We start from the raw sequence: 13519 nt of genomic DNA on the forward strand, positions 1-13519 counted from the left end.
TCAGCGCCTAACGACACCCAGAGTCTGTAGATGCCACCTTTCATTCCTGCAGATGACTGACGACCAGTGTCGCTGAAAACTGCGCATGCCTAGGGAACTGTTCAGTCACATCTGCCAGTTACTGCAGCATTTGATGCCACAGGAACATGGAGGGCATCCACTGCCAGTGGTGCTGAAAGTGACAGCGGTGCTTAATTTCTATGCCAATGGCTCCTTTCAGGTCTCCACAGGTGACCTGTGGAATTTCACAAGCCTCCACCCAGAAATCCATACATGAGGTCACGGATGCCATCATTGCGAGCGCACACAACTTTATGCATTTCGCCCTGGTCCAGGACAGCCAGGATGCAAGAGCGATTGGATTCGCCTAGATCTCAGGTTTCCCACAGGTGTGATCAACTGTACTCTCGTGGCAGTCAGATCGCCATCGCAACACACGGTGGCCTACATCAATTGCAAGAGATTCCACTCACTGAATGTGCAGCTGGTGTACGACCACCAGAAGTGCATCCTGCAAGTGTGCACACATTTTCCAGGGAGAGTGCACGATTCCTAAAACCTCAGTCATCATAGATCCCCGAAGTTTTCCAGGGTCCACAGAAGCTGAAGCAATGGCTCCTTGGGGACAAGGGCTGCCCGCAGACGGTTGGCTGATGACAACCGTGCGTTGGCCTCAGGCTGCAGCAGAGCAACGGTATAACACGGCTCATGCTGCAGCTCGCAACTTGGTGGAGCAGACTGTCGGGATGCTGAAGGCGAGGTTCCAGTGTCTGATCTGGGCTGGTGGAGCCCTGCAATACAGTCCGCAGAGGGTGTCACACATCATTGTCGTCTGCTGCGCTCTTTACAACCTGGTGCTGCAATGGGGAGACACGTTAGCTGATGTGGAGGAGCTGGAGGTCTCCTCAGATGAGGAGGTCCTCGAAAGCGACGATGATGGGGATGAGGCCCTCGCACTAGATAGTCAGGGCAAGCACGCTCGGAAGGCCATCATAGCTGCTAGACTTGTGGAGGATGATGATGACGTGCAGTGAGATGATCCCATAGATCCTCACATTACATCTGTGAAGTTTGACTCCAGTCTGGCTTATGGCAGCGCACATACCCTCTGTGAGAATGCTCCTGTCATGAAGATGCAGTGGAGGCCCTAATTGTCACTCAATTGCAGAAAGATGATGATGACATGCAGTGAGGACACTCTATAGATCTTCACATAGCGTCTGTGATCCGGATCATATCATTGAGTCATGAAACTTTAGAAGCATCTGATCCTCTGTCCACCTTCAGCGCCTAAGCCCTTCAGGAGCACAGCGTCACTGGTCACAGATGCTGAAGGGATGGGGGCCAGCCCCACTTTAAAGGTACTGAGCGCACACAGAGAGAATGATGGAACTCTGTGATACCTGCCCACGATATTCTGGCAGCAATGACAAGCACTGTCGAGGTGCAGACATCAGTAATATGTCCAGGGAATGTGAGACTGGACCATCACTTTGGCCTGACAGCTGCACAGAGCTCAGGGAAGAGGCCCTGGGCTGAGACACCTGCCTTTATCTTGTGCAGAAAGGTTTCACATCTGAGAGACAAGAACACTACTCAGCAGGACAAGGAGCCATAGGCAGGAAGATATTCTTGGAAGTTTATTGGCAATAGTCAACATTATGTACAAGTGATTAACACCTGTGCCCAGGCTGTGCAACTAATTCTTCTTAACTTTCCTAACCTCTACGTCTTGGTGTTCCCCAGCCATCCACAGCGGAGGTGGAGGCAGCCTACTGACTGCTGTACCCTGTCTGCGATGACCTTGGTGTGTGTCCTCTGGAGGGCTGAGAGTTGGAGGGCCCGGCCTGCTTTCAGAGTCCTGCTGTGTGGCAGTGGCACCCTCCGTGAGCTGGAGCTGCTGAGGTCACAGGAAGAGGGGAAACAGATAGGCTGGACACTCCTGGAGTCACCTGGGTGGATGACCCTGGAGTGTGCATCTGCTGATTCCTCCTTCCAGGCTGACTCCTTGAAGAGAAGGGTTAGTTGCAGTGAGATTGAGCTGCCTGGAACCCCACTTGTTTACACATTGTTGCAGGCCAACAATGGTATCAACGATGGAGTTGAGCCCGCGCAGCAGTGCAGGACCAATGCTCTGGACCAAGGTCTTCATGGCAGCCACTCTCCTCCCAGTGTTGACCTTGGTGCATTGGCATGTCGACACTATCACCTCAAAGTGAAGGCGAATGGACTCCTCTATCGTGCCTTGCAATCTGAGGAATGCAGCGGACATCCCTTCCTGACGTTCCTGAGCTTGCCTTTGCAGCTCCAGCAGCTGAAGTACAACCCAGTTCAGGGGCTCATCATCTGACTCAGACCCAGCAAATTTCTGGCCCTCCAAGTGCCAGACACCAGGGAAGTCCTTGTCGCTGCCTGCTGTGGATCAGACAGTGCGATGCACTCACCAGATTGTGATCCCAAGGCTATTCTAAAGCTAGGTCCCACCAAGGTGTGTCTCTGCGCTGGTGGAGGGTGTGGGTGAGGCTGTGACGGGACATCAGGGAGGGTGCCTTCAGATTCCTCTCCAGAGGTTTCTTTGCGACTTGATTGGAGGCCCTGGATTGTGGACGCCATCGACTGTTTCCCAAATGTGCCTGCGAAAGCAAGGGGAGATAAGTAGCGCATGGCAGTGACCTGTGAAACAGGACACATCACTCACAGCATTGTTGTCTGATAATGTTGCACTGCTGGACCCTCACTTGGTAGAGCACTGGCGACCTCACCGTCAGCACAGGACTGGTCCAGATCATCCCAGCTGGATGGCTCTGTTTTCAAAGTCCATGACGAACTTGATTTCAAGCATTCCTCCACCAGTCTGTGACCTCTCCCTCTTGTTGTGTGCCAGCTTGTCCTGCATGAATAGAGATGAAGAAGGTATAAGCAAGACACCTGCCAGGCCAGATGATAAGTATGACTGGCATGATTGGGTGGAGTGGTTCCATGGATGGCATGAGGACAATGAAAGTATGTGTAAGAGAGTGAATGGTGATGTCCCTTTAAGCGGCAGTGAGTGAGGGTCCTGCAGATGTGTGATGGGTTCGTGAGTGTGAGGTGAGAGTGATGAGAAGAATGACTTACCCTGGTAGAACAGAGATCATTAATCCTCTTGAGGCACTGGGTGGCTTTCCGCTTTTGAAGGGCATTGGCGCTGATGACCGCTGTCATTGCCTCCCAAGCCTGGTTAGTCACGTCGCTGCCCATCCTGCAGCCAGAGCGGGGGTAGAGAACATCCTGGTGGAATTCCACAGCATCCAAAAAGCATTCCAGTGATGTGTCGCTGAACCAGAGGGCTGGAATCCTTTTGCCTTTTGTGGACATCTTCCCTGCAACAGTCGTGGGCTAGAAGCACTGAGATGTGTGCGCGCGGCTGGATTTTAAACATGGCACCCAGCATGATGAAGCGGTGAGGTGATGGCGGGTGGGCGAATGAGAGCTTTGCTGCAGGTTATTTATATTTTCCCATTTAGCCCATCAAAGCACAACCTAAACATGGAAGTTACTCCTACCTCTTGCGAAATTCAGGGTCAAATCAGTATGGGACTCACATCCATTGTGCACAAGTGATTGGCACTCTTGCATGCGTACAAAACCGATAGCCCTCACGCACCAGTACTCAGATCTTCATGCCAGTGAAACTCTGTGGTACTCTCAAAATAATGCTCCGAACATTCTGGGTTGACTAGATTTTCATCAACAGAGGTAAGAGTGACTGCCCTTGACACCGAAGCAGCATTTGACCAAGTGTGATATCAAGGAGCCCGAGCAAAACTGGAGTCAATGGGAATCAGGGGGAAACTCTCCTCTGTTTGGAGCCATGCCTAACACAAAGGAAGATAGTTGTGGTGGTTGGAGGTCAATCATCTCAGTTCCAGGACATCACTGTAGGAGTCCCTCTAGGTATTGCCCTCGGCCCAACCATCTTCGGCTGCTTCATCAATGACCTTCCTTCCATCATAAGGTCAGAAGTGGAGATGTTCGTTGATGATTGCACAATGTTCAGCACCATTTGTAACTCCTCAGATACTGAAGCAGCCCATGTCCAAATGCAACAAGACCTGAACAATATCCAGGCTTGAACAGACAAGTGGCAAGTAACATTTGCACCATTCAAGTGCCAGGCAATGACCATCTCCAACAAGAGAGAATCTAACCATCACCCCTTGATATTCAGTGGCATTACCATCACTGAATCCTCCGCTATCAACATCCTGGGGGTTACCTTTAACCAGAAACTGAACTGGACTAGCCATAAAAGCACTATGGCTACAAGAGCATGTGAGAGGCTAGGAATCCTGTGCGGTGTAACTCACATCCTAACTCCCCAAAGCCTGTCCACCATCTACAAGACATAAGTTAAGTGTGATGGAATACTCCCCACTTGCCTGGATGAGTGCAGCTCCAACAACACTCAAGAAGCTTGACACCATCCAGGACAAAGCAGCCCACTTTATTGAAACCACATCCACAAACATTCACTCCCTCCACCACCAATGCACAGGAGCAGTAGTGTGTACCATCTACAAAATGCACTGCAGGAACTCACCAAGGCTCCTTAGGCAGCACCTTCCAAACCCACGACTACTACCATCTAGAGGGACAAGGGCAGTAGACACTTGAGAACACCACCACCTGGAAGTTCCCCTCCAAACCACTCATCATCCTGACTTGGAAATGTATCACCATCCCTTCACTGTCTCTGGATGTAAACCCTGGGACCCCCTTCCTAACAGCACTCTGGGTGTACCTACATCACATGGACCGCAGTGGTTCAAGAAGGTGGCTCACCGCCACCTTCTCAAGGGCAATTATAGATGGGCAATGCAATAAATGCTGGACTAGCTAGTGATGCCCACATCCTGTGAATGAATAAAAAATAAAGCTGATGATCATCATTAACTGTTGATGATTGGCACCATAATTAGATTTACAGTCCATTCTGCTGTTGGCTTTTGCAATGCAGTTTGTCGCATGGCTGTTTGGTTTTTTAGTCAATCTTTATGGGTTTATAATTACTTACTTAGTTCAAATTTGTGAGTCTGGCATTGCATTTATAGGATGGGTGAGGTAGCATAATTGGCTGGCTGCACTATTTCCCCCCCATATTGCTTATACTTATGAAGTTCCCAATAAGGAGTGCCAGAGAGTTGATCTCCCCTTGCCCTTTTCGCTGCCATTTACACATCCAAAAATATTGTCTGAAGATCTGGGGATCTTATCACTGCGGAGACCCCTGCTCTTCTAGTCCTTCTGACATTGTATTTCAGCTTCCTGAAGTACTTCTAGCCCATTAATCAGTTCCAACCACAAATACTGAAGCTAAGTTGAATGTCTGTCCATTCCAGTGATGAAGAAGTAGTCAGGAGCTGAAACCCTGCCCTGCATATTGGATGAGGTTCCCGCCAGGAAAATTATGTTGATTTTCAACAGTGTTAGGTGGGCACTGCCAGCGAGAGGGTAATCTAACCCTTGGTGGGAGGACAGCATTTAAATTTGATTTCTAAATGGCCAGCAGTATTTAGCTAGATGCCATTACCTCACATGGAAAATTGTTTTCAGTATTTTTGGAACAAATGTACTAGCTGAGCTTTTAGCCTAGCCGCCTTGTCGGTCAGATGTCTGATTTACATTCCACCCAATTTTATGTTCTATTTTTTACCATGTCTCCACCCTTTATCCAAGCCCAGTCACCTTGAAGTCAAACAATAAAATAGACAAAAATTCCACCTTTACTTTTTTCAGCTTTAATTGCTGTTTTGTACAATACTACATGAAGGTAACAGCTTCTAAAAGATTGATTTGCGTTATGTAACTCCAAAGTCAGTGCGTTTGAAATCGCAAAGATACAATAGCTGTCATTCCAGCTTTGACCATCAATCATGTGGATTTGATTTAACAGGACAAACATTGGTCATTACAAGTTCTAGACAGAAATTGAAGGTATCTCAGAGAGAAAAATAGTAGAAACATTCATGTATGCAAAAATAAATATAGTAACTTCCTCTTACTAATAATTTAATGGGATGGCAGCAGCCTTGAGAAAGTCCTTGGCCCACATTTTCTTGCCTTCCTAACAGGAGGTTGCAGGAGGAAGCAACTGAGCCAATTTAAGAAAATTAATGTGAAAACTAATTTTAAACATTGTAGCTAACTATAGCAGGAAGTAATACTAAGGAACACCTAAGCAGAAGAAATATTTATCCACCCTTCTGCTTTGTTCTGCCGTAAAGTTTCCAGCATTTTTCATTTTTTATTTCAGACTTCCAACATGAAAAGATTTTCATTTACTCTTTCACACTCTGAGTTTAAAGTTGGTACCAGCTCTGGCTGCGTTGACAGGCACCTTCTTTAGTTTGTTCTGACTGCAATTGACAGCTACCTTAATAGTTCCTGGTGAGATTATAGATTTCCATTTTGGTAAACTTAATTGAAATCAGCAATTGGAGTTGTGACTGATGTAATTATACATTTAGTCACGTTGGATCATCATGCTCCTGCCACGCCCGCCCTGGCAGCGCTGAGAGCTGCAGCATGCATTTCAGGCTGGCTGACCATTAATCAGTTAGCCAGCATGAAATCGATGTTGGTGCCCGAACACAGGCAGTGGTCGGCTTCACGACCGCTCATGAGCCCACCCACCATGCCCACCCAACAAGGGCAAATTTGCCCAAGATCTTTTGCATGTTCTCTGACTTGCACAGAATTTTAAGCGCAAGCTATGCCAAGCATAAATCGAATTTCCACAACTTATACACATGTTTAACAAACATTGTGCTAAAACTCCACCCATAAAATTGGCCAGTTCCCCAGGTTGAAAGAATGAACATGGTGAGTTCCTGCTGATTGTGACTGTTCAAAGAAGGAGACTTGACAGGAAATAAAGCAAATCAGCTAACAAGCATAACCTCAAAATGGCATAAGAACACTTTATTTTGCTTTGCTGGGCATTTTAAATAAACTCCTGCTTAAAAATCTACCTCAGAAGCCCTAAATGCCAAGTTACCTGTGTTGGGCTTGGCCTAAGAAGTTGTAAAGGCAACATGTTCCCTTTTTACATAATCTGATGAATCTCCCTCCTGCCTCTGACGAGAGTTTCTATCAGCCATTCCAGGTCTGAAGGGAACCTCAATGGGCTTGAAAATTTGCTGAAATCAAGCAGGATTAATTTTGCACCTATTTTATTACTCCATTAAGTTTAATCGGTGCTTGTTATCAGATATAATAAAGACAAAATTGACTTCATTTGGTCACAGTACAGAAGTTTTTGTTATCTTGTAACAACATTAATGCCTTGGTACCTCAGGAAATCCTGTTTGAACAACCCTACTTTTAATCTGTATCACGGAACAGGGTAATATCCTCAAAAGTGATGTCGTGATACTTCTGGCAAAGTAATACGGTGAAACGGAACAGTTCTGCGGAACTTCCTGATTTTACTTTCAATTTGTCCTTTGAGCTGAAAATGCGCAGAAAAAGTGAAATTGGTGAAATGAGAACTGAAAGATTCTCGTTAAAATAAGTGGTATTCTCCAACCTCTTCGTAGTATTACAGAAAGAGAAATGGGATTTTATCAAAGTAATTAAGCATTACTAATAAAGGCACAATAGATACAAAGGAGAAAACAAACTTGCACTAGTGTTAATCTGGTTAAAAATGATAGGATATTTTTTGTGGAACTATTTGGCATTGTAATAATAGCCTGAACTGTTGTAATAGTGAATTGTTGAGTTTAACTGACTGATTCAATATTCTGTCCTCACACCAAAGCACAGCATGGCAAAGTTCACAATAAAGGCATAGATTTGCAGCAGAGAAAGGAATTAGTTTGATTATAAACCTACTGGAAATGCAGATAATTTCCAAATACTCTGATAAAACTACTCATCATAAACTGATATACCTTATGGGTCATTAATACGATACATAAAATCTGTAGTTCTGCTGAGGCCTCCTCTGTGTCTGTTGCACACTATGGGGGGAATTTCACGGAGCCTGCAAGAGAAGGAAACATGGCGTTCCTTAAACATGACTTAATTGGGTGGGATCCGAAATTTCAATTCCCCAGCAGCTGCGGCCTGTGGTGGGTTTCTATTTTCAATATATTTGTATGCCATGAATACTCATTAATGTGAACTAGGTTTTGATAAAGTCTTACCCTGGGGATAAAGTTAGGGACACACAAGAATCTTATGGCACCAGGTTCACAGTCCACCAAAGATGGCATGCACCAATCGGCTTTGTGCAGTTGTTTCTAAGGTGAAGAGGTGGCACAAGGTGAAGGTGACACAAATGGGGTAGGTGTGGTAAAATGTGTTCAGCTGCTGGGAGGTGTGGAGGAGGGAAGGGTCTAGTGTCCTGGGGGCAGTAGTCCTGTAAGGGGGCGGGGTTGGTGTTCTAGGCAGGGATGGCAAGATGGATGATGGTCCAAAAGGGCAGGGTTGTTGCTGCCAATATTGGGGTCCTGTGGGTCAAATTGAGGGTGCTGGATAGAGGAAGGAACAGTCACAGTCAGAGGGGGGATTTGGATTATGTGTGGGGGCAGGTCCAGTGACAGGGTTTGGCAAGGTGCCCTGGGGTGGGTCACAAGAGCAGACAAACTGATTGAGGAGGATAACAGGAAGGTTCTGAGTCAGAGAGGGCATTAGGATGATTATGGTTATATGCACAGGGTTAGAGATGGGCTGTCCAGGGAAACAATAATAGAGCCCAAGGTAACGAGGGAGGTTCAAGGGTCACAGAGGGGAGATGAAAGGTTATGCTTGGTGGGATAAGGGTAATGGGGGAAAGGATGAGGCTGACAGGAGGAGGGTGGAGGGACAAAATCAAGTTTCAAAGGTCACACGCATCATTGTTAGTGTCTTGTGTAAATCGCAACTTCTCTGAAGATTATCTCGATTGAAGTGGCAGGAGAATTGTTTTGGATGGGTGGAGTTCATGTTGCACACAATTTGCTGATTAAAAGGCCTCTCAAATAATTAGTTGTATGGATGACAACCATGGACAATCATGCTTTCACACGTATGTCTGCCCTCTTCACAAAGTACAATTACTGCAATAACCATGAATCTCATTCATCCGATATTGCTACAACCTCAAGGACAGGAGGAGAGGATGCAAAGAAGGAGAGCTTGTGGTGTCCAACAATAAAGGTCTCAAGGCCAACAGCAGGCAAAACTACAGGGGGAGGCTGGTGTGGACACAGACATCCAGGGAAGGCATCGGCGAAGACAAGCACTGGTGCATCAATGCATTCAAAGGACAAGAACAAACTACCACCAGATGTCAGAGAGGTGATGCCAAAGACATCTGAGAATGTCCCTGTAAATGGTCACTGAGATATGTTGGATTGTTCATCAAGACGTGCAATCACGTGGGTCCAGTGGGAAACCCATGCCAGTGGTCCTCAGGTTCAGCAGTGCTCAATTTATACACTGGCGCTGGCTTCAAGGATGTGACAGGTGACATATGTGGCATCTTACAGGATGGCACACGTCTGTGCATAAAGGAAGTGGCCGATGCCTTATTCTGTCATGCCAATGATTTTATCCACTTTACTACTGATGAAGACAGCCAGGCAACAAGCTCAACCACTTTCGGTGTCATCAATAGCACTCATGTGGCCATAAAAGTTCCCTGGAAACAGTCAGCTGCATTTATAAGTCATAAAGGGTTTCACTCCATGAACATACAACTAGTGCAATCACAGGAGAAGAATAATGTAGATCTGAGCTCATTTCCCAGAGAGCTGCCATAACACATACATCTTGCACAAATCAAGGCATCCAGAGCTTTATGAAACTTCAGTCCAGGTTACTGGATGGACCCGCAGTGACCAGGGCTATCCTCTGTGTACATGTCTGATGCCACCAGTGAGGCATCCCCAGGGTGATGCAGAGGAGTGCTACAATCAAGCTCATATGCCCACCAGGGCCATCATCAAGCATATTGGGCTTCTTAAAATACGCTTCCACTACCTTGACCGGTCTAGAGGGGCTCTGTAATACACCCCCTAGAGGGTGTAATGAATAGCAGTGATCTGCTGTGCACTGCACAACCTGGTGCTGCAACATGGACAAATATTGCAAGGGGAAGAGCATGAGGAATATCAGCCCTCCTCAGATGATGAATATTTGTCAGAGCACAAGGAGGCCATGAACCCAAATCAGCATTTCACAGGTGCCAGGGCCTTGGAGAGATATGCAAGGGATGCCAGTAATAACCTGATCTATGCAAATTTCGCACAACAATAACACATCTGCAGGACCATCACTCCATTAGCAGACCTCCATTGCCTTCCTGGGGTGGATTCACCCTCCCATCCTTCCTTGCCGAGGTAACACTAAACCTGCATCCTCTACCACCTAGAATAGAATGCAGTGCAGAGCATTTTCCACACACATTTATTAGTGGGCGCTGGTACCAAGGACATCTTAGGGATACTTGGACATAAATGTACAGTCTGCCTTGACAATTATTCTGATCCAGCATCACCATTAAAGTGCTTTAATTTCAACTGTGACTGTCTCATTAATAACTGCTGAGAATAAAGTGGGCCAATGTCTTCAAGAGCACAGAGAAGTGTGGGGTCGGGGGGTGGTTAGCTGTGGCTGCATTTCAAGCCATGCCACAGAGAATGGAAATCACGGGAGTAACAATTCACATGAACATTCAATAAAGAATGCATGAAAACCCAACATATCTCATTCAGGAATAATGCCTGTGTGCTTATCTCCTCTCTAGCCATCAAATTGCAACAAGCATGAGGTTTGCCATAATCATTACAAGCTGAAACAAGGGCAGGTCCCAACACTTTTCTATAACTATGAACAATTATATAAATGACATGATATTGTGTGTATTGTGTGCATATTTACAAGTTATAAACACATGGGCCTGAATATTGCCTTCGGTGTGTGGGAGTGGGCCCGACACGCTGACACGCAAAATGACACGAGATGATGTCAGGCATGTGTCCCAATGTCATCGTGCGTCATTTAGATCTTCTGTTTGGTGGACGTGCGCCAGAGGCGGCTGCGCACCCGCCAAACTGTCAACGGCCTATTAAGGCCATTAAAAATCTAATTAAAGTTGTTTGCAATACTGCCTATCCAACCTTAAGGTTGGTGGATATTTGAAGAGCCCAAGCGGCCTTTGCAATTTTTAGGAAACCTCATCCACGAGTGGGATTTTATTAATTAAGTGATAAAATTTTCCTAAATATAAAAATATGTCCCAGCTCATGTGGCACTGTCACTTGAGGGGACATGTTTAAATAATTTTGTACTTTATTTATAACTAAAATTTTTAAGCAACTTAATTTCCCTGAGGCAGCCCCGTGCCTCAGGGAGATTCTTGCTCTCTTTCACACGCATGCACACGAAAGAGCACAGGCCCCGACTCTCCCTCCTCCCCCAACCCACACAAGTAGCAGAGCTACTTAATTGTCCCACCCACATTAAATGGTGGCATGCAGCAGGCGGCGATTGGCTCTGTGCCCGCCCCACCTGTTCCCGCCCAGCCCACCCGACACAAGTAAATTTCTGGCCATGGGTAAATCAAATGTCCCACCTTTGTGCTCATAATTTTTTAACTTTTATTTCCCTACCACTGCATCATGGTGCAACCCCCAACATCAGCAGCTGCAGGGGAGACAGTCCGCTCCATGTGAAGCTCCATTGCCTTGGATGGTTGCGTCAGGTGTCCTCCGGAGGCATGAGGCCTTGAGGGTTCCAACCTAATGGGGGTTTCCCACACTTACTACAGAGATGTCACCTTCGGCCCCAAGTGCTGGAGATATTGGGGTCAATGGTGGAGGGATAACTCTGTGACTGTCCTGAGACGAAGGTCCGAAAACAGTTGGCACAAGCTCCCTCTCAAGTTAGGTGTACAATCTACCTTGCTGTCTTCTCCCCGCCCCCCTCTTGCCTAGCCACTCCTACACTGAGCTCATGGCTGGAGTGATGGAATGCAGGTCAGAGCGCATATGGATTGAATGCTCAGTCTGGCTCTCCTTGGCAGTTGTCATCCTTTCCATGGGTGAAGCCATGTGTTCAATTGCCTGAGAAGCGGCAGTACTCATGGCTAGCATGGACTCCTCCATTTCCTACACAAAGTTGCACATAATCCCTGGCATCTCTCATATTTTCACCTAGCCTCTGCTGCATGTCCAGCATGCTTCTTGTGGCCATGACCAGAGGCCCGTCATCAGTGTGGGGCTCAGCAGGGACCTGATCCCTGCAGTCATCAGACAGTCTGGGGACTGGCTGTCATCTCCTTTCTCAGCTGTTGAGACATGCCTGTGGTGTGCTCGCCAAATTGCACTCCTGAATCTCCACAGGAACCCTCCACAGACCGTATGGGTGTAAAACTGCACTAGCAGAAGTTGATGATGAGGCAAATGACAGTGCATCCTCAGGGATATTGGCTTCTTCATCTCCATATCTGTTAATTTAAGCTTAAAATTTATAATACCCATTACATAAATTTACAATCAGCAATACAAAAGTTGTCTGGTGAATTACATGAAAAAAACCATCAGCAGAAAGGGTGAACTTCTCTGCTTATTCTCAAGGGGGTGGATCAAAACATTCTCAGATGCACATTACTGTGTCACTTTACATAACTTTTTGGGATCAAAAATGAATCAAACACAATTTTTAAGTTTTCACAAGTATTGGAGACCTTTTTAAATTTAATCCTTTGGGTTGGAAACAACAAATATCATTAATAATATTCTCATTTCACAGAAAAATATTCTTATCAGGTAAGACAGCATTTTAGATTATTCTTCTCCAGGTAGAATCCTTGACAATTTCAGGGTCGCCAAACCATTGCTTATACTGTGATTTTACTGTGGGGCAGGGTGAGGAGGCAGGCCCCAAGTCTATCTCAGCCAGAAATGTGATTGAACCCTGCAATGTTGGTGTTATTCTGGACCACCTGCTGGCTGAGATAAATGCTTCCCCCTCCCCCGCAACAAGGCCACATTTGACTGCATGTGGCATCAAGGAGCCCTAGTAAAACTGCAGTCAATGGGAATCATGGGAAAACTCTCCACTGGTTGGAGTCATACCTAGCACAAAGGAAGATGGTTGTAGTTGTTGGAGGTTAGTCACCTCAGCTCTAGGGCATCGTTCAGGAGTTCCACGGGGTAGTGTCCTCAGCCCAACCATCTTTGGCTGCTTCATCTTTGAGCTTCCTTCCATCATAAGGTCAGAAGTGGGGATGTTCGCTGATGATTGCACAATGTTTAGCACCATTCGCGACCCCTCAGTTACTGAAGCAGTCCATATCCAGGCTTTGGCTGACAAGTAGCAAGTAATATTCACGCCACACAAGTGCCAGGCAATGAGCATCTCCAACAAGAGAGGATTTGACTGTCACCCCTTGACATTCAATGGCATTACCGTCAGCAAATCCCCCACTATCAACATCCTGGGGGTTGCCATTGACCAGGAACTTAACTGGACTAGCCATATAAAT

The 13519-nt window shown here is 46.4% G+C and overlaps 1 protein-coding gene across 1 annotated transcript in view; it reads left to right on the forward strand.

The window, feature by feature from the left end:
- Nucleotides 1-9033: 9033 nt before the first annotated feature.
- Nucleotides 9034-13519, forward strand: part of LOC121278819 (tyrosine-protein kinase Src42A-like) — a 53530-nt gene continuing 49044 nt past the window's right edge. The window contains exon 1 of the mRNA XM_041189273.1: nucleotides 9034-9357. Within this exon, the coding sequence (XP_041045207.1) occupies nucleotides 9034-9357 (324 nt within the window). The remainder of the gene's footprint in view (nucleotides 9358-13519) is intronic.

The sequence above is a fragment of the Carcharodon carcharias genome, chromosome 6 (assembly GCF_017639515.1).
Source record: "Carcharodon carcharias isolate sCarCar2 chromosome 6, sCarCar2.pri, whole genome shotgun sequence".
NCBI lineage: Eukaryota > Metazoa > Chordata > Chondrichthyes > Lamniformes > Lamnidae > Carcharodon > Carcharodon carcharias.